The sequence below is a fragment of the Simochromis diagramma genome, unplaced genomic scaffold, assembly GCF_900408965.1.
Source record: "Simochromis diagramma unplaced genomic scaffold, fSimDia1.1 OVJJ01000208.1, whole genome shotgun sequence".
Classification (NCBI taxonomy): Eukaryota; Metazoa; Chordata; class Actinopteri; order Cichliformes; family Cichlidae; genus Simochromis; species Simochromis diagramma.
The window spans coordinates 2,909,699-2,928,788 of record NW_024386789.1 but is presented as its reverse complement, the minus strand read 5'-3'; the positions used below and the strand labels follow the sequence as shown (position 1 = coordinate 2,928,788).

At 42.5% G+C, this 19,090-nt stretch overlaps 3 protein-coding genes across 6 annotated transcripts in view; 2 read left to right on the top strand and 1 right to left on the bottom strand.

Moving 5' to 3' along the window:
• The window catches only part of rhbdl1 (rhomboid, veinlet-like 1 (Drosophila)), a 50,491-nt gene extending 46,314 nt beyond the window's left edge, over positions 1–4,177 (top strand). For both annotated transcript variants that reach the window (XM_040023399.1, XM_040023400.1), the window contains exons 7-8: positions 46–106; positions 2,060–4,177. In XM_040023399.1, coding sequence (XP_039879333.1) covers positions 46–106; positions 2,060–2,331 — 333 coding nt within the window. In that variant the 3' untranslated portion in view covers positions 2,332–4,177. The remainder of the gene's footprint in view (positions 1–45; positions 107–2,059) is intronic.
• A 2,829-nt stretch (positions 4,178–7,006) lies between these two features.
• On the bottom strand, positions 7,007–10,875 carry zgc:112496 (uncharacterized protein LOC541336 homolog). Of its 3 annotated transcripts, none has more exons than XM_040023424.1 (6): positions 10,844–10,875; positions 9,407–9,556; positions 9,063–9,156; positions 7,792–7,951; positions 7,452–7,604; positions 7,007–7,278 (listed from the first exon to the last, which is right to left on the bottom strand). In XM_040023424.1, exons 2-6 carry the CDS (start codon positions 9,529–9,531, stop codon positions 7,097–7,099), a joined length of 714 nt encoding a protein of 237 aa, XP_039879358.1. In that variant the 5' UTR covers positions 9,532–9,556; positions 10,844–10,875; the 3' UTR covers positions 7,007–7,096. The 3 variants fall into 3 exon arrangements, with proteins under 3 accessions (XP_039879358.1, XP_039879356.1, XP_039879357.1); XM_040023422.1 differs by lacking the exon at positions 10,844–10,875 and adding an exon at positions 9,700–9,813; XM_040023423.1 differs by lacking the exon at positions 10,844–10,875 and adding an exon at positions 9,661–9,747.
• wdr24 (WD repeat domain 24) lies at positions 9,735–18,473 on the top strand. The gene is made up of 10 exons (XM_040023390.1): positions 9,735–9,838; positions 11,543–12,027; positions 12,467–12,644; positions 12,793–13,465; positions 14,832–14,944; positions 15,035–15,159; positions 15,512–15,616; positions 15,735–16,072; positions 16,250–16,434; positions 17,853–18,473. The coding sequence occupies exons 2-10, from the start codon at positions 11,547–11,549 to the stop codon at positions 18,019–18,021; spliced, it is 2,367 nt and encodes a 788-aa protein (XP_039879324.1). The 5' UTR covers positions 9,735–9,838; positions 11,543–11,546; the 3' UTR covers positions 18,022–18,473.
• Positions 18,474–19,090: the final 617 nt, after the last annotated feature.

Here is a 19,090-nt window from a genome sequence, read left to right as displayed (position 1 = left end):
ATATTCCGTGGTTGTTTGTGCTGACAGGACACTTCTGTGTTGCAGAACTGGGCCGGGATGCGCTGTCCATACAAGCTGCTCCGCATGATCCTGGCGCTAGTTTGCAGTAAGTTTTCTAGATTTTACTCTCGTTTCTATTTCTGCTCTTTTTCAGCATATGTTTAACATAAGCAGACATGCTGACACTTCAGTATAGCTCATACATGTTCTGAGTGGGGTTAAAAACACGTAAGGCCGATCAACATATGTGCCGCTTAAGCTATCATCCATAATGGCTCAGAGCGAGAGGCTCCCTGGTTGAACATGCTGCTTTGTTTTCGTAGCATTTGAGTCATACTACTTGTCCCTTTTCTCCACACGAGGGCCGATACACTCTGACTTTCATTAGTGAGCAATATGTTCCCTCCATCTGTCCAAAGCCTGCCGCCCCCGAACCGAGAGAGCGGCGAGTCTCTGCTGGAATTTCATATTTCTCCTCAGTGTTTTCCAAACAGGGGACGGATATTTCAAAATAAAACGCGACAAGTTATTTGTGTGTGCAGCTGTGAAAACTAAATTATAATTTGCTCTGTGTTTATAGGATCAGTGCTGAGTGTTTGTTCAGCTAAAGAGACTTTGGAATAGCCCCAACGACCACAGGCGAATAATATTTTGAAAGCAATTTTTTCGAATAAAGTTCCATTTAAATCCTCCCGAGACCTTTGTCTGCAGAAACAGACTTTGATAAAACACTTTAGCACAATCCCCCACACAGATCATCTTTAAGCAGTCACATTAGCCCAGCTCAGACTTAGCGTCTGATCTTTATATGATGCAAAGTGAGTGATGCACGTGGCGTCTTGTGCTAAGGACAATAAAAAGTTCTTCTTTCAGAATCTGTGTGTGGAAATCTGAATAGACTTAAAGTTATAGATCCCTGAAAGATTTGTCATTAAAACACTCAAACAGAATGAATGATTTTCAGAGTTTCATATATTTACCAACCACTTTGTGAACACTACCTGCCACAGTTCAAACTGAGCATCAGAATGAGGATAAAACGGTGATTTAAGCGACTTTGACTGTGGTTGTTGGTGCCAGACGGGCTGGTCTGAGTATTTCAGAAACTGCTGATCTGCAGGGATTTTCCCCACACAGCCATCTCTAGTATTTACAAGAAAGGTCTGAAAAAGAGAAACTAGACATTTCTCTCACTGCTCTGGGTCACAATGCTTTGTTGATGCCACATTAGTTGGACAACTTCAAACTGATAGTAAGATAACAGTAACTCAAATAACAGCCTCCAACGTCTAAGGAGTGCAGGTGGAGCTTCTGTCAGCTAAAAAATTGTATGATTTGAAAAAAACATTGTGGTCTTGATTTCTACTGCACCATTTGGATGGTAGACTTTGACCCCCTTAGTACCGGCTGAGTATTGTTTTAACGCCACAGCCAACTTCAGCAGGAGACTGGTATCATGGATGTGCAGCTGACAAATGTGCAGTGACTCCGTGATGCTGTCACGTCAATGTGGACCAAAATTTCTGAGGAATGTTTGCAACCTCTTGTTGAATCTATGCCATGAAGTGTTGTAGCAGATCTGAAAGTACAACCCAGTCCTAGCAGACTTGTAGAATGCCCGGTCATATAAATGCTATCATGTCAAACTCAGGATGTTACTGGTCCCACCTAAGAAATGCTCATTAAATGACTTCCTTTTTTGACTTTGAATTGTTGTTGTTTTTTAAACATCTTTTATGAATTGAATAAATTAGATATAATGTGTTATTCAGTGTTGCTGATAGCTGGAGTTTGTGACCTTTGAAAAGAGCCAGGCCAGCTGTTTCCCTCGTGTTTCCAGTCTTTTTGCTTAGATAAGCTCATCAGCTGCTGCCTGCACCTTGCATATTTATCAACAGATCAATCAGAGACTGGTATCAGTCTTCCCATCTAACTCGCTCTCCTTCACAAGTATGTTTCCCAAAATGTGGACTTTGATGTGGAGATGATTTCCTCACAGCTGCAGTAATGAGCAGACACCGATGTGACAAATATGTCTTCTCCCCTCTTCCCTCTGCAGTGAGTTCAGAGGTGGGTCGTGCAGTCTGGCTCCGTTTCTCGCCGCCGTTGCCCTCCTCCGGACCGCAGCCCAGCTTTATGGCACACCTGTCGGGGGCTGTGGTCGGCATCAGCATGGGCCTGCTGATCCTGCGCAGCTACGAGGAGAGTCTGCAGAAACAGTGCTCCTGGTGGGTCATCGTCTTCTCCTTCATCACCTTCCTTCTCTTCGCCATCTTTTGGAACATCTTTGCGTATGAGCTCCTGGGGGTACAGATACCACCTCCCCCCTGATGATGGGCCCCACCCTCCCCCCTGCGGTCATATACACGGTGACTTCAGAGGTTCCCCTTCGACCATAGTTAACTTTACATTTCCTCTCAAGTTCGACCCAAATGAAATCATCTAAACTAAAAATCGACCAAGAATCCTTTTTACAAATACTTTGCAAATCAAAGAAATATGTCTCTTTTATTAAAGAGGGATTACAGTAGCAAGACGTACAGGTGAAAGGTCCTCAGATCCATTTTGAGGAGCCTAATATCATTTTTATATATATATATATATATATATATAAATATATATATACGAAAAAAGCTCATCCACATTACCAGCACTAACCTTTCAATGAGCATTTAACCATTGTGCTCTTTTACTATCAGAAGCTTTTTTTTTGAAAAGCAGTTTTCGTCACTTATTTCTTTGAGTGCATCTCTCATTCATGTAAAAACCAAATTAGAAGAATCTGAGCTCATGACATGTGCCTGGGGCGGAAAGGAAGATGAATTAAAAAAGGATGAGAGGTGAGAGATCGGGATCAGCCGCAGCAGTGACGCTTTAAGCTAATAAGGTGTCGGTGTTTTTCGCTTAGAAACGCCTCAATCTGTGCCACAAATCAGACCCGCCTGAGAGGATTTTAGGAGAAATTTCAGGAAATGCTTGTTTTGTTTTTTCTTTTGTTTTTTAAAGGCAGCAATAAAAGCCCACAAAAGCAGTTAAATCTAAGCGTCAAGATAATGTTTTCGTTTCATTTTCAGCTGAGAAATGTAAAACTAGCAGAGCTTTTCCCTCGAACTGAGCTGCCATGTAGGACAAAAAGAAACCAGTTAAAAGTGATGAAAGAAATTTGTTACAGGAAGAAAGAAAGAAAGAAAGAAGGAAGGAGGAGGTTTTAGATTCATGATTTCTTACCTAACGTCTGTCATTTTCAAGGTTAGAAAAATTTCTGTCATTTTTCGCTTCACGGAATCCTAAAAACAAAGACGGACGTCACTATTTCTGTATTATTTCCTTGCTAATATACCTACACTGTGGATACAAAAACACACAATGACATCAACACGTGGAGGTGGGAGATTAAAGTGACCGCGTGACAGGAAGGGAAAGAAAAAGATGAGAAAACGAGAGCTGAAGTTTCCTGGATGGTCATCACTTCGGCGAGCGAACTCGGACTTCAGCCACCAACTTGCTAAACGCACCATGTAAAATATGCCATGTCATGCTCTGTGGCGCTCAGCGAGACAAAGACACACACACACAAACACACAATCTTCTCCTCTTTGTCTTTGAGAGTAGCCGCGGCCTGATTCTGCAGGTCATTGTGGGCAAACTGAGGAGAAAAACAACACAAACACACACACTGGCCTGTTCTCGCTGACAAACTGAACTGGGGAGGGCACGGATGTGTCATCACCTGACCTCTGACCTTTGTTTCCCAGAGGGCATTGGGGTCTCTATGTCAGGCCCGGTCGATACCTCAGTTTCTCATTCTTAGGGACTGTATACATTTGTAAAGGAATGTACCTATAAAGAAAAAAAAGTGTTATAAGTTGTCCCCGTTTTTCATTTGATCGTGGATGTGTATATTGTATGTTCATAACCAAGAGTATATTTATTTGTATTTTTCCCCCCTCTTTAAAGGGGAAAAGAGAAAAATGGTGCAAACAAAACTAATGCTATGATTGTTGTCCTTCTGATGACTCCTGTATGGCTTTGATCCTCTGAAACACAGAGAGGCAGAATCCCCCGGGTTTGTTAGGCGACCACCAACAAGTCGAGCTCACCTGGTTTTATAAATCTTCAGTGCTTTACAAAATAAGCCATAGAAAGAACTAAAAGGAGACGGCAGAAGTAGAGGAAGGAAAAAAAACGAGAGAAAAAAAAACACATTTGTTGGTTTGAAATGCGCTGACTGGTAGCTTCTGTTTAGACTTCATGGTTGCGTGTGTGTGTGTGTGTATGTATGTATGTGTGTGTGTGTGTGAGAGGGAGAGTGATGAAAAATGATATCCTCTTTGTGAATATTCAGCAGGTGAAATGAAAAGAAGACACTCCTGTGATACCTTGGACTGTTTGAGATATTTTCATGTAGCTAGACTCATTTTCTTTTTCCTTTTTATTTATGACTTGTTCGCCAATTCGTTTGCAGCCAATGCAGCTTAATTCTGCAAGTGCCCACATCTCCCAGACTCTCTTCCCCCTGCGGCGTGCGGACGCTTCTCCGCAGTTCCTCTTCTGCAAATAACAAATTATGGACAGGGCTCCTGTCATATATTTTATCTTCTGAGTGATTCGGGCTTTTTGGAAAGTGGAGGCGAGGATGGCAATTATATTTACTCAATGCTACGTTCCATTTTTCAGTCTTTCAATCAATAATTCATTTGGATGTCCACTGGCTGCCTGAGGGAGGAAAAAAATTTTTTTTAGCATTTGCCAGTCTTGCCGTCCTCAGCGTTTGCTTCCACATGAAACTGTCAGTAGTGACAGAGGACTCCATGTTAAATGAGGGAATGGGTGTTAAATAGCCATAATAAGCCATTTTCAGATACATTTAAACAAGACAAGGTCAGCCAGTAGTTGATAGCGATGTATCCCTGATGGAAACTCTTGTGTTGACTAGGAAATATTACTGCTTGAGATAGCAAAGATGTGTTGATGAATAATGCATACATACCCTGTTAGCCTATAATGAAGATAAAGCAGATGCCTGAGAGGAGGTTAATGTGCCTCTTTAACTTAAGATTCATAGGAACCCGAAAGGGTTGTAAAAAGGGCTAGTCAATGGCTATGTTTTTGTAGAACACGTCAACTGTGAATATAACCACTCCCAGAACTAGATGCAGGAACAAAGTGAAAGGCTGTACAAAGTGAAACGGCTAGTGTTTGAATTTATTTATTTTAAGAGCAAAGCGTTCGATAGCATTGGCAGGAAAAGAAAAAAACCAAGTAGGAGAGAAGTTTTTAGGATTAATTTACCAGTTTCCTGTAAGCCAACTCTCCTGGCCCCTGAGCCTGAGCCAACCGCAGCAACAACACACCTGGATTCACCTCCTTAGATGCCCCTGCTTTACATCCTCCAGCTCATCTTAAAGGAGAGGACACTCTAGCTCTGACAGCATGTGACAGTTTGTGAGAGACACCTGAAGCTTCCCCCATCCTGACCCCCCTCCCTGTGCAGATACATGGTTGCTACGACGACGAGAGCCCGAAGCCAGACCCTAAACAGGATGTCTTCCTTTAATAAGTGGATCTGACAAGGCGGCATGATGTTAATTTAATTGCTGTCGTTAGGTGACGTAGTTGTTTTTGACAGTCGACAGGAAGTCTCTGTGAGGGATGGCGCGAGCAGCCAATAATCCATCACTACAGATGATCCACGTCCTCCCCCGAATTGTCTCAAAATGGTCACGATGACTGCGTTATGAGATCAGGCTAAAAGTTTCTACTCGCCTCATTCAAAATGCAACTTTATAGCTTCATACTCGACACTAGCTGTTTCTGACTTCTTGGTTTTTGTCACACGTGTTTTGTTTCTTGTTTTTGCACTTCTTATAATGTACTTAACTGACACGTTGCTGTGTGCCATAGTCTCATTTGACATAATCATTCTTCTGAAGCTTTTTTTCCTTTAACCTTCTTATGCCAATCCATCGTGCTGTACGCCCAATGCCTTGTTACATATATGAGCTCAAAGCAAAGCACCAGGCAGAAAGGCTGCTTCGCTGTCAGCCATCTACACGACGATGCAGAGAATCCATAAGAGACTGAAACCACAGTGCAAATATCCGTGTGTCCAGTAGCTCCTCTGAACTGCTGTGTGCCACAACAGGCCGGCCAGGTCGCCTTTTCTGTGTGTTTAGTTCTGCTTAGATATAGCACTGTAGCTGATCTACAAACAAGAGTGAGTGGACATTTACATTTAAACCCTTAGGAGACTTAGTAAAGGTTCTTAAAGGGCCCCAGAAGATATTTAGTTTGATTTCTCACATTAATCTCAATATTGATACAAAAGAAAATGATAGTCAGGGCCCACCTAGCTGCTAAAATTTAAGATACACTTGCAAACCACACAGTCATTAGTGAAGTCTGTCTTAGAGTACAGATGGAACAAAAGGTGGAGAGGAGGGAACACTGCTGAAACCTCATTTTCTAGCTTTAGTATGATCGCAAATGCTGAGCCACACGATATCATGCAAACATGTCATTTCATAAAGCAAGAGTTGAACCCCTCCCACAGTTTAGGATGACAAAAGTCGTACCTGCGCTGCTCTGGTAGTTTCTCATGAGCTGCTTACTCGTATCTATAAAATGGTGCCAAGCTTACGAGGTTCAGCCTCTCAGACCCAGACAAGAGGTTGTACCAACACAGCGTTTACAAAAAGAACAAGCAAGAAGAAGCTATTTTTTTTCCTCTCTGTCAAGAGGAAATTGAAGGACAGCTAAATTTACCTATGGATAATTTATATCAAAGTCCTCATTAATGATTTCACAATCTATTGTACTTTTTAAATGTTCTGAACGGAACCATTTTATATTGTGTATATATATGAATATATTTTGTTTTATTTTGTACTGTTCATTGTACTTTGCTTTAATTTAGAAACAATATAAATAAAGAACAATACTGTGGCAACATCCTACTGCTTTTGACGTTATTTAACCGAGACACGTGATGGATTAGTTGATCCGCAACACTTTACCACAAAAAGGTTTTATTATCATTTTGGAAAAAGGAAAAAACTACAAATTTTAAATCGGCATTCATGTAAAATGTTCGGTTTTATGCAGATTTGAGTTTCTTTGTTGGTCTCTGGTCAGCTTCACTGTCGGAGCACTTCTTCCCCGCTGCGCTCCCCTTCACATCGATGTCCTTTAGAAGTTGGAGCTGCAGCTGTGTGGCAATGCTCATCGCCCACAAACACAGCTCCAGCCTGTGGGGCGTCCAGTCCTGCAGCGGATCCACTGAGGGGCGAGAGGCAATACAAAAGCTTTTTGGTAAAGCACTTTTACATAACACGACCATTCAAATATATAATAAAGGCATTAAAACGGCACATTAAACACAGGCCAATGTGGTATTTTAATGAGTAGTGTCTATACTGCAGATGACGACGTAACCAGCTTGGTGTCATTACCTCTGTTTAGTTTTTCGGTCCTCTCAGTCATCTTTTCCAGGTACACTGTGTAGTGCTTGGCGGTGTACTGGATGGGCTTCAGTCCCGGTACGCTCTCCATGGCTTCATCAGACATGAACGCAGCCTGTTCTGGAGCTCCCGCTGCTAACACAGCTGGAACAAGATGGACAGTCAGCCTCAAGCTACGCTGAACGCACCCATCGAGTGCATATACTTTTCTACACAGAGTACAGAGAGTTACAGCCTACTCAATCCAAGCACTGTTCTGTAAACTTGGAGAGGATCACAGAGAAATTTTCATACATTTGTCTTCATATCCCAGAAAAGATGGTGTGCCGACCTGAAGCAGTGGCTGGACCGACTCCTTTCAGGCAGCTGAGCTCTGCGATGGCGGCCTGCACGTCAGGCAGAAGGGTGAAGGCCTTTCTGGAACATTTCTCCACCTCGTCCTCGCTGTTGGAAGCCACCAGCTGCTGCAGCCTCGGCCTGAACTTCCCTCTCTGCAGACAAGCCCACAGGGCCACTCAAGGACACATCTGATGAAGGGAGTGCTTTAACACTCTTCATGCTATTTCAAAGCTATACTACGTGTTTGAAGGAGTAATTACTGGTGCATGTGGTGAAATGTGTGAAACAGATGCACTTGTTAAGGAAGCAAGTGCTGAGGAAACATACTGAAGTACTCAGACTTTTACACACACTCACTATGGGCATAAATGTCATGGTGATTTTGGATTTTTAATGATTACTTTGAACTGTTGTTTTCCCAGAATGTAATGATTGTACAGCATACATCTTTAATGATTTTAAAAAACAAGATCTGCCTCAAAGTCAGCACTTTCAAACTCAACTGAAATTTGTAGCCACCCACATGGACCAGCCAAATGCCTTTTAAAGAAAAGTTTTACGGTCAGTCAAGACAAAGATTGAGCTATTTGATGACAATGACAAGAGCACAAGAGGTATCTAAAGGTGAGGTTATCTTATGCTAGAGATTTCTTCCTGTTAAAAGGAATTTTTTTGTTTCCCACTGTTGCCAAAATGCAACAGTGGGAGATGAGAGAGAGAGCCCCAACCATCATATGATGGTTGGGGCTCTCTCTGTTTTCTTTGTATTATTGTAGAGTCTTTAGTTTACAATATAAAGTGCATTAAGGCGAATGTTGTTGTGATTTGGCGCTCTATAAATAAAACTGAATTAAAAAGCAGGGACTGTGCCAGGAAGCCAACTAATTTAAATGAACTCTACCAATTCTGCCACGAAGAGTGATTACATATTCAGCCAGAATTATGCCAGAAGCATCTTGTTGAGGTTGACATTTAACCAAATATTAGTGGGGGTGTGTGTATAACCCTGACCCTGTGTGGGCAAGTGAAAATCCAAAATAATTTCAAACTTGTACACAATGTTCTTTTTTTTATTTAAAGTCAATAAACGATGATGTTCTATGTGCAATCATTCCACCCTGGAAAAAAGAACAGTCCAAAGAAATCATTAAAAGCCCCAAATCACCATGACATTCAAGCCCACAATAAAGAGACGTAAACCTCTAATCACACCTGAATGTCAAGTTTTCATTTTTGATTTAGAGTCGAGAAATAATAACTCACAGTGAGCTTCCACTCCATCAGTTTCTTTAGCTCTGATAGAGAGACGTGTTTGTCAGGCCGACTTGAAATCAGTGAGGGCAGCTCCTGTTGGTACCTGATCACACAGACACTGATTAGGATCTGTGTACCTTTCATCCTACAGTCAAAGCAAAGCCAACTCATCCAAGTTCAATTCAATTAAAAAAGCACATTCAATTTTAAATTAACAGTCATCAAGAGGAAATGGTGGTAAAACCAGGTCAGAAGGTATCCACTATACAACCCCAACTTCAGGTCCGCTCGCAGCTTTCTGGAGACCTTTAAATCGCAGCTGACACGGATAAAAAGGTGGAATAGGGGATTACCACCGCTCAAGGTCCAGCAGCTTCCCAGGTTTCTTGACTTTGGCCTTGGCCTCCACTACATCCCAGTATTTCTCATACACTTTCCTCCATGCGCCTGGCTCTTCACACGCAAACAGAGCGCTCATGACAGCAGAAAGCTCACACCATCACCTGCAAACACAGAAGCATTTATTTCACACAGCCAAATAAATAACATTGAGCTTAACAAGTGTTGCTTTCGCCCTAATGTATTGCGGTGATTCAGAAAATGTCACCTTTATTTTGAAGTACACATGACATAAAAACAAACCCACCCAGATCGTTTCTAACGTCTGCTCAGTAGTAAGTTTTTGCCGCGTGATGGTCGCTTCTGTTATTTCAGACGGAAATCCCGCGAGATGATAACAAAATACTACTTCCGGTGCTGCAAGAAGGCGAGCTTCACAGCACAAGGTTTGTCCTTAGAAGTTGTTTGTGTTTTACTTTATGCGCGTGAATTTTCTTAATCTGATAGCTTTTTAAATTATCTGTCAGACTGTTTAAATACTTGTAGCGTTTGCGCTTTGTCTTTACAAACCTGCTCGGCGACTGGTGCTAGCCAGCTAGCACTAGCATGTCATTCCAGTCATGTTTATGGTCAAAGTACAGAGAGTTCTGCAGCTTGTGGCCAACTTAGCAGGAGACGCGTAAACTACAAGCCGATTACTAGTCACAAATAGATGTGTAAAGACAAGTTTAGAAGTAACTATAAACACCAACAACACGTGGCATTAAGAAGGTGAACGGTTAAAGTGTTAGTATGCATAAACACTAGCCACATTGCCAGCTAGTGTGTGTTTATGTTACTTGGTGAAGTAAATCACGTGAGCACCAAGCGGCTACAAGTCGTAAGAGGATGAGTAGATCAAACAAACCCACAGGGTGAGCTTGTACTAAAAGCAGGATACGTAAGAGTATTTAGAAACTGCATGCACTTAAAGCAATAACGTGTCGGGTAGTGTAACTACACTGCAACATTTCAGAATGTCATTGCATTCTATAAACATTCACCGGCCACTTTATTAGGTGCACCTTGCTATTATCAGGTTGGAACCCGTTTCTACTTCAGAGGTGCTTTAATTAAAAGTGGCATAGAGTCAGAAGGTGCTGAAAACATTTCTCAGAGATTTTGGTCCATATTGACATGATAGCATCACAGAGTCACTGCGGATTGAACAGGTGCTCTAGTACACTGAGATTTGGTGACTGTGGAGACAAAGTGTGCCAAAAAAATCCCCCACGCTGATTAGACCTCCATCACCAGGCTAAAGCTTTGATACAAGGCAGGGTGTATCCATGCCAAATTCTGACCCTACCATCTAAATGTAAAAGCAGAAATTGAGACTGATTTTGTGAACCTGGTTGAATTTGAATTGTATCCTCAGTTTCCTGTTCTTTTATGACAGCAGTGGTACTCACGGTTAGTGGTCTTCTGCTGCTTCAAGGTTCGATGTGTTGTACATTCAGAGATGCTCTTCCGCATGGTCTAGTTGTGTTGGGCTGTTATTTTACATACTGTTTCCTTCCTATGAGCTCAGACCACTCTGACTATTATCCTCTGACATCAACAAGTAATTTTCACCCAGAGAGTCGCTCACTTGGTAGTTTTTCTTTTTCAGACCATTCTCTTTAAACCCTAGAAAATCCCAGCAGGTCAGCAGTTTCAGAAATGCTCAGACCAGCCTGTCTGGCACCACCAACAATGCCACATTTAAAGTCATTTAAATCCACTTTCTGTCCCATTCTCATGCTCGGTTTGAACTGCAGCTGGTAATCTCCAAGAAAACAACATGCCTCAGTTCACTGAGTTGCTGCCATTGGCTGATTAGATATTTGCATTAATAAGCTGTTACACATGTTTAACTAACAGATGACATACATATGACACAGGTTATTATTGATTTGTGACATGCTGCCACCCAGTCTAGAAAGTGCTGTATGACTCTAACTTATTATTTTGCTTGAGTGCCACCTGCTGGTGGAGTCTAACAGCCTTATTGTAAGTTTGTATTTGTAGCTCTATACCTAATGCCTCATGTCACATTAACCTGGGTTTGACCTGATAGCGGGGACAAAGTATATTGTCTTTACTATTATTGTTATTATTTTTTGCAACAGAAACATGGAAAAAATGTCAAGGGTCACCACAGCTCTTGGCAGCAATGCGATCAGTGGCAGAACCATGTTCTGCCACTTGGACGCACCGGCTAACGCGATCAGCGTGTGCCGTGATGCCACGCAGGTGGTTGTAGCAGGACGGAACATTTTTAAGATCTACGCACTCGAGGAGGAGCAGTTCGTGGAAAAACTGAATCTCCGCGTCGGCCGCAAACCGTCGCTGAACTTCAGCTGCGCCGATGTCATGTGGCATCAGATGGAGGAGAACCTGCTGGCCACGGCGGCCACCAACGGGGCGGTGGTGACGTGGAATCTGGGAAAACCCTCTCGCAACAAGCAGGACCAGCTGTTTACTGAGCACAAGCGCACCGTCAACAAAGTGTGCTTCCACCCAACAGAGGTTTACATGCTGCTAAGTGGTTCACAGGACGGCTTCATGAAGTGCTTCGACTTGCGCAAGAAGGAGTCTGTGAGCACTTTCTCAGGTAATTTAGTTTGCAACAACTCTTTCATGTGTAATGTAACGTAAGTCTTTGCATGAAACAGTAGCGCTGTTTCTTCTTAATATGTTTAAGAATATGTGAAGTGAGAACTTTACAATGCGTACACTACAGAACTCCCTCTATACTGACACCTTTGATGTCTGTGGTTCAGAGCTGTAAAGGGTTGGATTGCTGTAGTTGTGGTAGAGAGATACAAAATGTAGAATTTCTCACTAAACGGTGAAAATAAAATCATGTAATTAAAGAAATACTTTTTTTTTCTTTACAGGAAAAGAGTGATTTAATGAAGAAGGAGTTAACTCCAGTTTTAGACTAATGACACTGAACTAATAACACTTTTATGGTTCACCTAATGTAATGAAGTCTTTCTCACTTGTCAGAGGTAATGCTGTCATCCCTTAACTTCCCCTGTTTCTTCTAGGTCAGTCAGAGAGTGTAAGGGACGTCCAGTTCAGCATGAAGGATTATTTCACATTCGCCGCATCCTTTGAAAATGGCAACGTGCAGCTGTGGGACATTAGACGACCGGACCGCTATGAGAGAATGTTCACTGCTCACACCGGTCCGGTGTTTTGCTGTGACTGGCATCCTGATGACAGGTAAGAAAAGAAATATGAGACACAAAATAAAAAATTTTCAGCTTTTCCTTGCTAACATGTTTCTTGTAACCTTGTAGAGCAGTAGACCCATTTTTTTTTTGAAGCCTGAATTAACACAGTTGTTGCCGTTCACCTCATTTCATTTTAGGGGTTGGCTGGCAACGGGGGGCAGGGACAAGATGGTGAAGGTTTGGGACATGACCACTAACAGAGCCAAGGAGATCTACTGCGTCCAGACGATTGCTTCAGTGGCACGAGTTAAATGGCGACCTGAGAGAAAGTTTCATTTGGCCACCTGTTCCATGATGGTGGACCATAACATCTATGTGTGGGACATCCGTAGACCTTTTATTCCCTTTGCTACCTTTGAGGAACACAAGGATGTGACTACTGGAATTGTGTGGCGACACCAGCATGACCCTCATTTTCTGCTCTCTGGCTCTAAAGACAGTACGCTCTACCAGCATATGTTCAAGGATGCCACACGTCCTGTGGACAAGGCTAACCCAGAGGGCCTGTGCTTTGGACTGCTGGGTGACTTGGCTTTTGCAGCCAAGGAGAGTCTAATCACCAGTGATGCCAACAGAAAGCCGTACCCCGGAGGCGACCGCCGCTACCCCATGTTTTTCTTCAAGAAACCCGACCCGACAGAACAGTTTGCACATGTGTCCAGTGCTCTCAGCGTCTTTGAGACGGACTTGGACAGTCACCGCATGGACTGGTTTGTCAAGACGGCACAACTCTACCTCCTGAGCGGGAAGCCGTTTGCTGAGTTATGTGATCACAACGCCAAGGTGGCCCAGGAGCTTAAAAGACCTCAGGTCAGACCGATCGGCACAGGAACAAATCTGTTATGTACTGCTGTTTGTTAGTGATATGAGACGTGTAATGCAGAGATGTATATATTAAGCTATTGAATATTTTCTGTTCAGTAACAACATCAGTGTTGAAAAAACAGATTTTTTTTCTTCGGCTTGTATTGGACGACATTGTGAAAAAGAGTTTGGTTCTTTTAAATAATATTTTAGATCATAGTAAATTGGGCGATAGAGTAGCTGGCTGTGTGGAGTTTGCATATTCTCCCCTTTCAGACTGAAAACATGCAGGTGAGGTTACATCAAGGTTCCCAGTTGGTCATAGGTGTGCATGTGTTAACCCTGCAATTGACTGGTAACCCCACCTCTCACTCCAGTCCCACTATGACTCTGGAAGAGAGCGGATTATGCTAAATTTTGAACAATTGGATTAGCAGTCTCCTGTTAAAAATATTCATAATATCATAGAATATTCAGAAAACGTTTGTATTTTTACATCTAAAAAACTGGAACCAAAGGTTGTTAATCACTGAGACTTTTAAAGATTAATCCTTTGAGCTCAGATCAGACTGTCTGTTCCAGTAACTCACTGCATCATTAAATACAGAGTAGATTATAATTTAAGAAAGGGGGTTAGAGCAGGAGTGTCAAACATAAGGCTCAGAGGCCAGAATCGACCTGCCAAAGATTCCAATCCGGTACACTGGACAGCTTTGGAAAATAAGGAGGAAGGCATAAATTTTGGACTTGTCTTTTAATACGCTTTTCAGCTCAGCTTTACCAAAGTAATTAAGTAATAGATGATTTTTATTTTTTTATTTTTTTTTATGATCTACTGCAAAATTTCTGCAGTTAAAAAAAAAAAAAAAAAAGTAAAACAAAAAAACTGGATATTTTCTCTGTTAACAGAAACAAACTTTTTTCTTTTTCTGTAATTTTACACATTTATATCTTCCAATTATAAATCATCCTAACATTTCCTTCATTTACCACAGCAGAATATTTTTGTCATGTAAAAATATTGTACAAATTTCTCCTCTTTTCTTATATTCAGCTATCTTAGAGGTTAACTGTGTAGTTAAACTTCATGCTGACGGAAAGGGGAGTTTCACTGGCCTTGTAAATGAGTTTGCGATTCCTGGCTTAGAGTAATTGAGTCGTGTTTCATTCATTCTTTTATGAACATATTGTCTGCATTATTTAAAGTTAGGCCATATTAGCACACTGTAAGTAACACAAATGAACCTGTTGGATCTGTAACATAACGCTGAAATTGTGGCTGTGTTCCCCTTTAGGAAATACTACTGCAGTAACTCTCATTTGTAGTATATTTGCCGTGAATAATCACTTTTTTTTTGTATTTGAACCAAAGGTTTCCACTACGTGGACAATGCTGAGAATAATGTTCTCTGACCCTGCAAACCTCGCTACATCCGGTCCCAACCACAACCTCGGTAAACTCGGCACCTTGCCTTTAATGAACAGGTAAACAGAGTTTTTTGTGCTCCATTCATGCGTACGATTATAGACTGAAAGGTAAAGTTTGTGTCTGTTGCTTTTTTTTGTTTTTATTAGTTTCAGTTTGAAGGACCTGGGTTCAGGGATGGGTGCGGAGAGCAGACTGGAGCGCAGTAAAGGTGAGAGCAGGCAGGACAACATCCACCTGGAGCCTGGGAACTCGTACATCAGCAATAATGAAGGTGAGCTTTAAGAACGCTTGAGAGGCCGATCTGTGTGGGTTTAATTGGCACCAAAGTTATGTTCGCATGTGTCTGTGTCAACCGGACTTGTTACTAAACAGCCGTCTGTGGCGATGGCACGCAAAAGAAATCACTGTAGCGATGATGGTGCAATATTTACAGAATATTAAAAAATAAGGTTATTAGTGAGGATTAATCTGTATTGTTTGACTTTGACCATCATTATATGATCTGTCAAAGCATTCTTGTCACGTCTGAAGTACGGTCCAAACCCAAAGGATGTAGGCAAGTGGTTTCTTAGTAGTTCTTATAAACACCAACACTCATCACATTCAATTCCATTTTCTTCCAGAAAACGAGGAGACGGAAGGCAGCGAGGGCCATCCTGAGTATATGTTCGGCGATGCCGAGTTGGATGACGATGACCTCTATTCCATGGAGCACGACAACCAAACAGGTCAGTCACAGCGTCGCCTGCTCAGTAAGGGGTTGCCGACGTCAGCGCCTGCTATTTATAACCGTCTTCCTGCTCGGCGTCCTTTTGTCTCTTATCTGCGCCTCTATCGTTTCAACAGAGGAGCAGGAGTACACGCTGCCCCAGGAGGCCTTCCAGCTGCGCCACGAGATCGTGGATAACCCATCCGCTCCGGAGCACCTTCAGCAGGACAAGGCCGACTCCCCACACGTCAGCGGCAACGAGGCTGAAGTCACCTGTTTGACACCCATCGAATCTTTCTCTCTCATCTCCATCTCCCAGCCGCTCTTCAGTCCACATCTGCCCGCCAGCTTCTTCTGCCCCATTGTGCGGGAGATGCTGAGTTACTATGCTGAGCAGGGCGATGTGCAGATGGCCGTGTCGGTGCTTATTGTTCTGGGGGATCGGATTCGCAAAGAGATCGATGACCTCACCCAGGTCAGTTAGTGAAACAAAAAACAACAACTCTGTTTTGTTAAATGTTAGAAACAAGTGAAATTTAGGCCTTCTATATGACTTTAAATTGTATTTGTAGCTTAAAAAACATCCAAGGTTAGCGATACAGTGACAGCACGGATTGCAGTCTGAGCAGTTACTTTTATTTTTCCGTTTCAGGAGCACTGGTACATGTCCTACATAGACCTGCTGCAGCGATTCGAGTTGTGGAACGTGTCCAATGAGGTCATCAAACTGAGCACGTGCAGCGCCATCACTTGCCTGAACCAGACATCAACTACACTGCACATCAACTGCAGCAACTGCAAGCGACCAATGAGCAACAAGGGCTGGATTTGTGACAGGTATGAACACTGGCACCGTTTCATTAAGGTGTATGTGCTGAAATAGTTCTGGGATGGTGTTTTGGGTTCGTATGGTCAGGATTAATTGGACCTGTTCCCAGTGAGCACTGGACTCTGGCTGGTTACCGATTCAGTTCATCAATAGAATTTTTAGTTGCTGTCCACTTTGGTGCCTCCATCTCTGCTTTTTGCAGATGATGTGGTTCTTCTGGTTTTATCAGACGATGACCTCCAGCTCTCTTTGCAGAAAAATGTGAAACGATGTGAATAAGAATTAGCGCTTCAAAGTCTAAGGCCTCGGTTTAAATACCTCAGTGTCTTGTTCATGAGTGAGGGGAGAGTGGTGCAGCGACTTCCAAGTGTAGTGCCGCATCTGCTGGATCAGTTGTGGTGAAGAGAGAACGGAGTGAAAAAGTGAAGCTTTAGATCTCTGTTGCTACTTTAACCTGTGGCTACAAGCTCAGCGTGGTGACTGAAAGAATGACATTGGGGACAGAAGCGATGTAAATCAGTTTTCTCCAAAGGGTGGCTGAGCTTGATCCTTAAAGGTGGGGTCAGAAGGGGATGTTGAGCTGATACTCCTCCACACTGAAAGGAGTGACTTAAAGTTCGAGCACCTAATAAGGATGCTTCCTGAACGCTTCCAGTTAAGTGTTCGGGGGGTGTCCAACCTGGAGAAGTCTTAAAGTGACCATAATTCCCTTACCGTTTATTAAAATGAAAATGGTTTTAGAAAGACGATATTTACAGGGTATTCGGTGCATCGTGGTAACATAAAACATTCACCATGTATCACTGTCTGAACACAGACAGAAAAATCCACCTAGATTTTGCCCTGTGTGCAGAGCAAATTGTGAGAAAATTTGAATGGTTCATGAAAGATGAATTATTTTGTAATTTTACAGATTACAAAATAAGTCCAGGCAGCCTGTATGATATTTGGGGGATCAAATGGTTAAGGTGGAAATGGGAGTAAATATCAAGCCTTTGTCTACAAGCTCCTCTGAATTTGGAAGTTATTATTTATATTAAAAACAAGAACACCATTTTCATTATTTTTAATTGTAATTTTCTTATGCTTGTCTGGAACAGGGCTTTCTTTTAAATGAGACATTGAGTTTCAGTGATATTATCTGTATAAAGGTTTTACAAACTTGTCTTAAAGCAACAAAACTGCTTCTTTTTTCTCCTTTGGTTAGGAAGAATACCTGCTTGGCCTAAGTCTGTTATTATCATCATCGTTCTGATTTAATAAAGACCACTAAAAAACCCAAACACCTATAAGTGATAGGGCAGTATGGACCAGTGACTATACTGGGTGGGTTCCAGAGTTGCAGCTTGTATGTGCTGCGTGAGTGTTGGTTTCTCACGGACTGACAGGAATGAGCTCTGACAGCTGCCGTGTGTCTCTCCTTCAGGTGCCACCAGTGTGCCAGTGTATGCGCCGTGTGTCACCATGTGGTGAAGGGACTGTTCGTGTGGTGTCAGGGCTGCAGCCACGGTGGACATCTGGAGCACATGATGAACTGGCTCAAAAGCAGCGCTCACTGCCCTGCCGGCTGCGGTCACCTGTGCGAGTACACCTGAGCTGCTCACAACTACTGTTAACACAGCTGGTCCTCTGTGGGAGTGCGTGAAAACACACACACACAAACAGCCAGAGAAGATGTCTTTATCCTTCTACGTGGACCTGGAGTGTTTTCTCACCAGGAAAAAGGAGGACGGCTTTGAAGTGAGCTTAGACCAGAAAGAATCAGAGGTTTACATGTGTCTCCTGGACGGCTATGCAAGAACAAATACAATCACGTGTTCGCAAATGACGTTTGATTCTGTTTGTATGAGCAGCAGTTTATATACATGGATGCTGCTTTTTACAGTTTTTAACCCCAAATACTGCACAGGAAGAATTGTTTGCTCTTCTTCCTCTTTGTACATAATGTTTATTTTGAAGTACTGTAGATATCGGTGCATTAATTTATACTGGAGAGGAAACCTCTCTGTTCTAGCAGTATGTTAAAGCAATAAATACTAAATTGACACTTTGATTCTGAAGTGCTCATTATATAGAACATCCAATCTCCACGAGTCGGCCTGAATAAGCTCACAATCGAGGTAACCTGACCACACATTACTCCCATGGGGCCAGAAATCCCAACTGGCTGCCTGCCAGCATGTCTAGTCGCTAGTCCAGCAGCTAAACACACAGTGCGCTGGAGTGCATGTCGTAGTTTGTGCCTCACATTTGGTGAGATTGAAAACGGATCAGAGTTGGAGCCAGCAGAGACTGCTTCTGCACTGATGAACCTCAACAAAACTGCTTTTTCTTGGGTCAGTTTTAAAAGTTTAGCCCGAAGGCAGCTGTTTGCTCATGTACATCTCAGAGATTTTTATCAGCCCAGTCCTAAGTAACTGTACATCATTTTGGACACCCCTGTGACTTCAGGTGTTATAGATGATAGTCCTCCGCTCACTGATCTTGTCTACTGTACATTTAATAAACAAACTAGTGATGTAGGGAGCCTCACACATTAGTGTTTAAACAGGGAATACTACATAATTTCAGATCAGACATAGACATACCTGAACGTCATCTTTTTCTACACTTAAAGTATAGTTTTACCTCAGCTAAGATGCACATTTTAATAGTGACGTAGAC

What these genes read in the sequence shown, in the direction of transcription:
- wdr24 (XM_040023390.1), top strand. Translation starts at nt 11,547, where the DNA reads ATGGAAAAAATGTCAAGGGTCACCACAGCTCTTGGCAGCAATGCGATC. An exon ending in GTACATCAGCAATAATGAAG is followed by an intron (nt 15,160 to 15,511) that starts GTGAGCTTTAAG and finishes ATTTTCTTCCAG; the next exon opens with AAAACGAGGAGACGGAAGGC. An exon ending in AGATCGATGACCTCACCCAG is followed by an intron (nt 16,073 to 16,249) that starts GTCAGTTAGTGA and finishes TTTCCGTTTCAG; the next exon opens with GAGCACTGGTACATGTCCTA.
- zgc:112496 (XM_040023424.1), bottom strand. Translation starts at nt 9,531, where the DNA reads ATGAGCGCTCTGTTTGCGTGTGAAGAGCCAGGCGCATGGAGGAAAGTG. An exon ending in CTGCTGGACCTTGAGCGGTG is followed by an intron (nt 9,157 to 9,406) that starts GTAATCCCCTAT and finishes CTGTGTGATCAG; the next exon opens with GTACCAACAGGAGCTGCCCT. An exon ending in GACCGAAAAACTAAACAGAG is followed by an intron (nt 7,279 to 7,451) that starts GTAATGACACCA and finishes CTCGCCCCTCAG; the next exon opens with TGGATCCGCTGCAGGACTGG.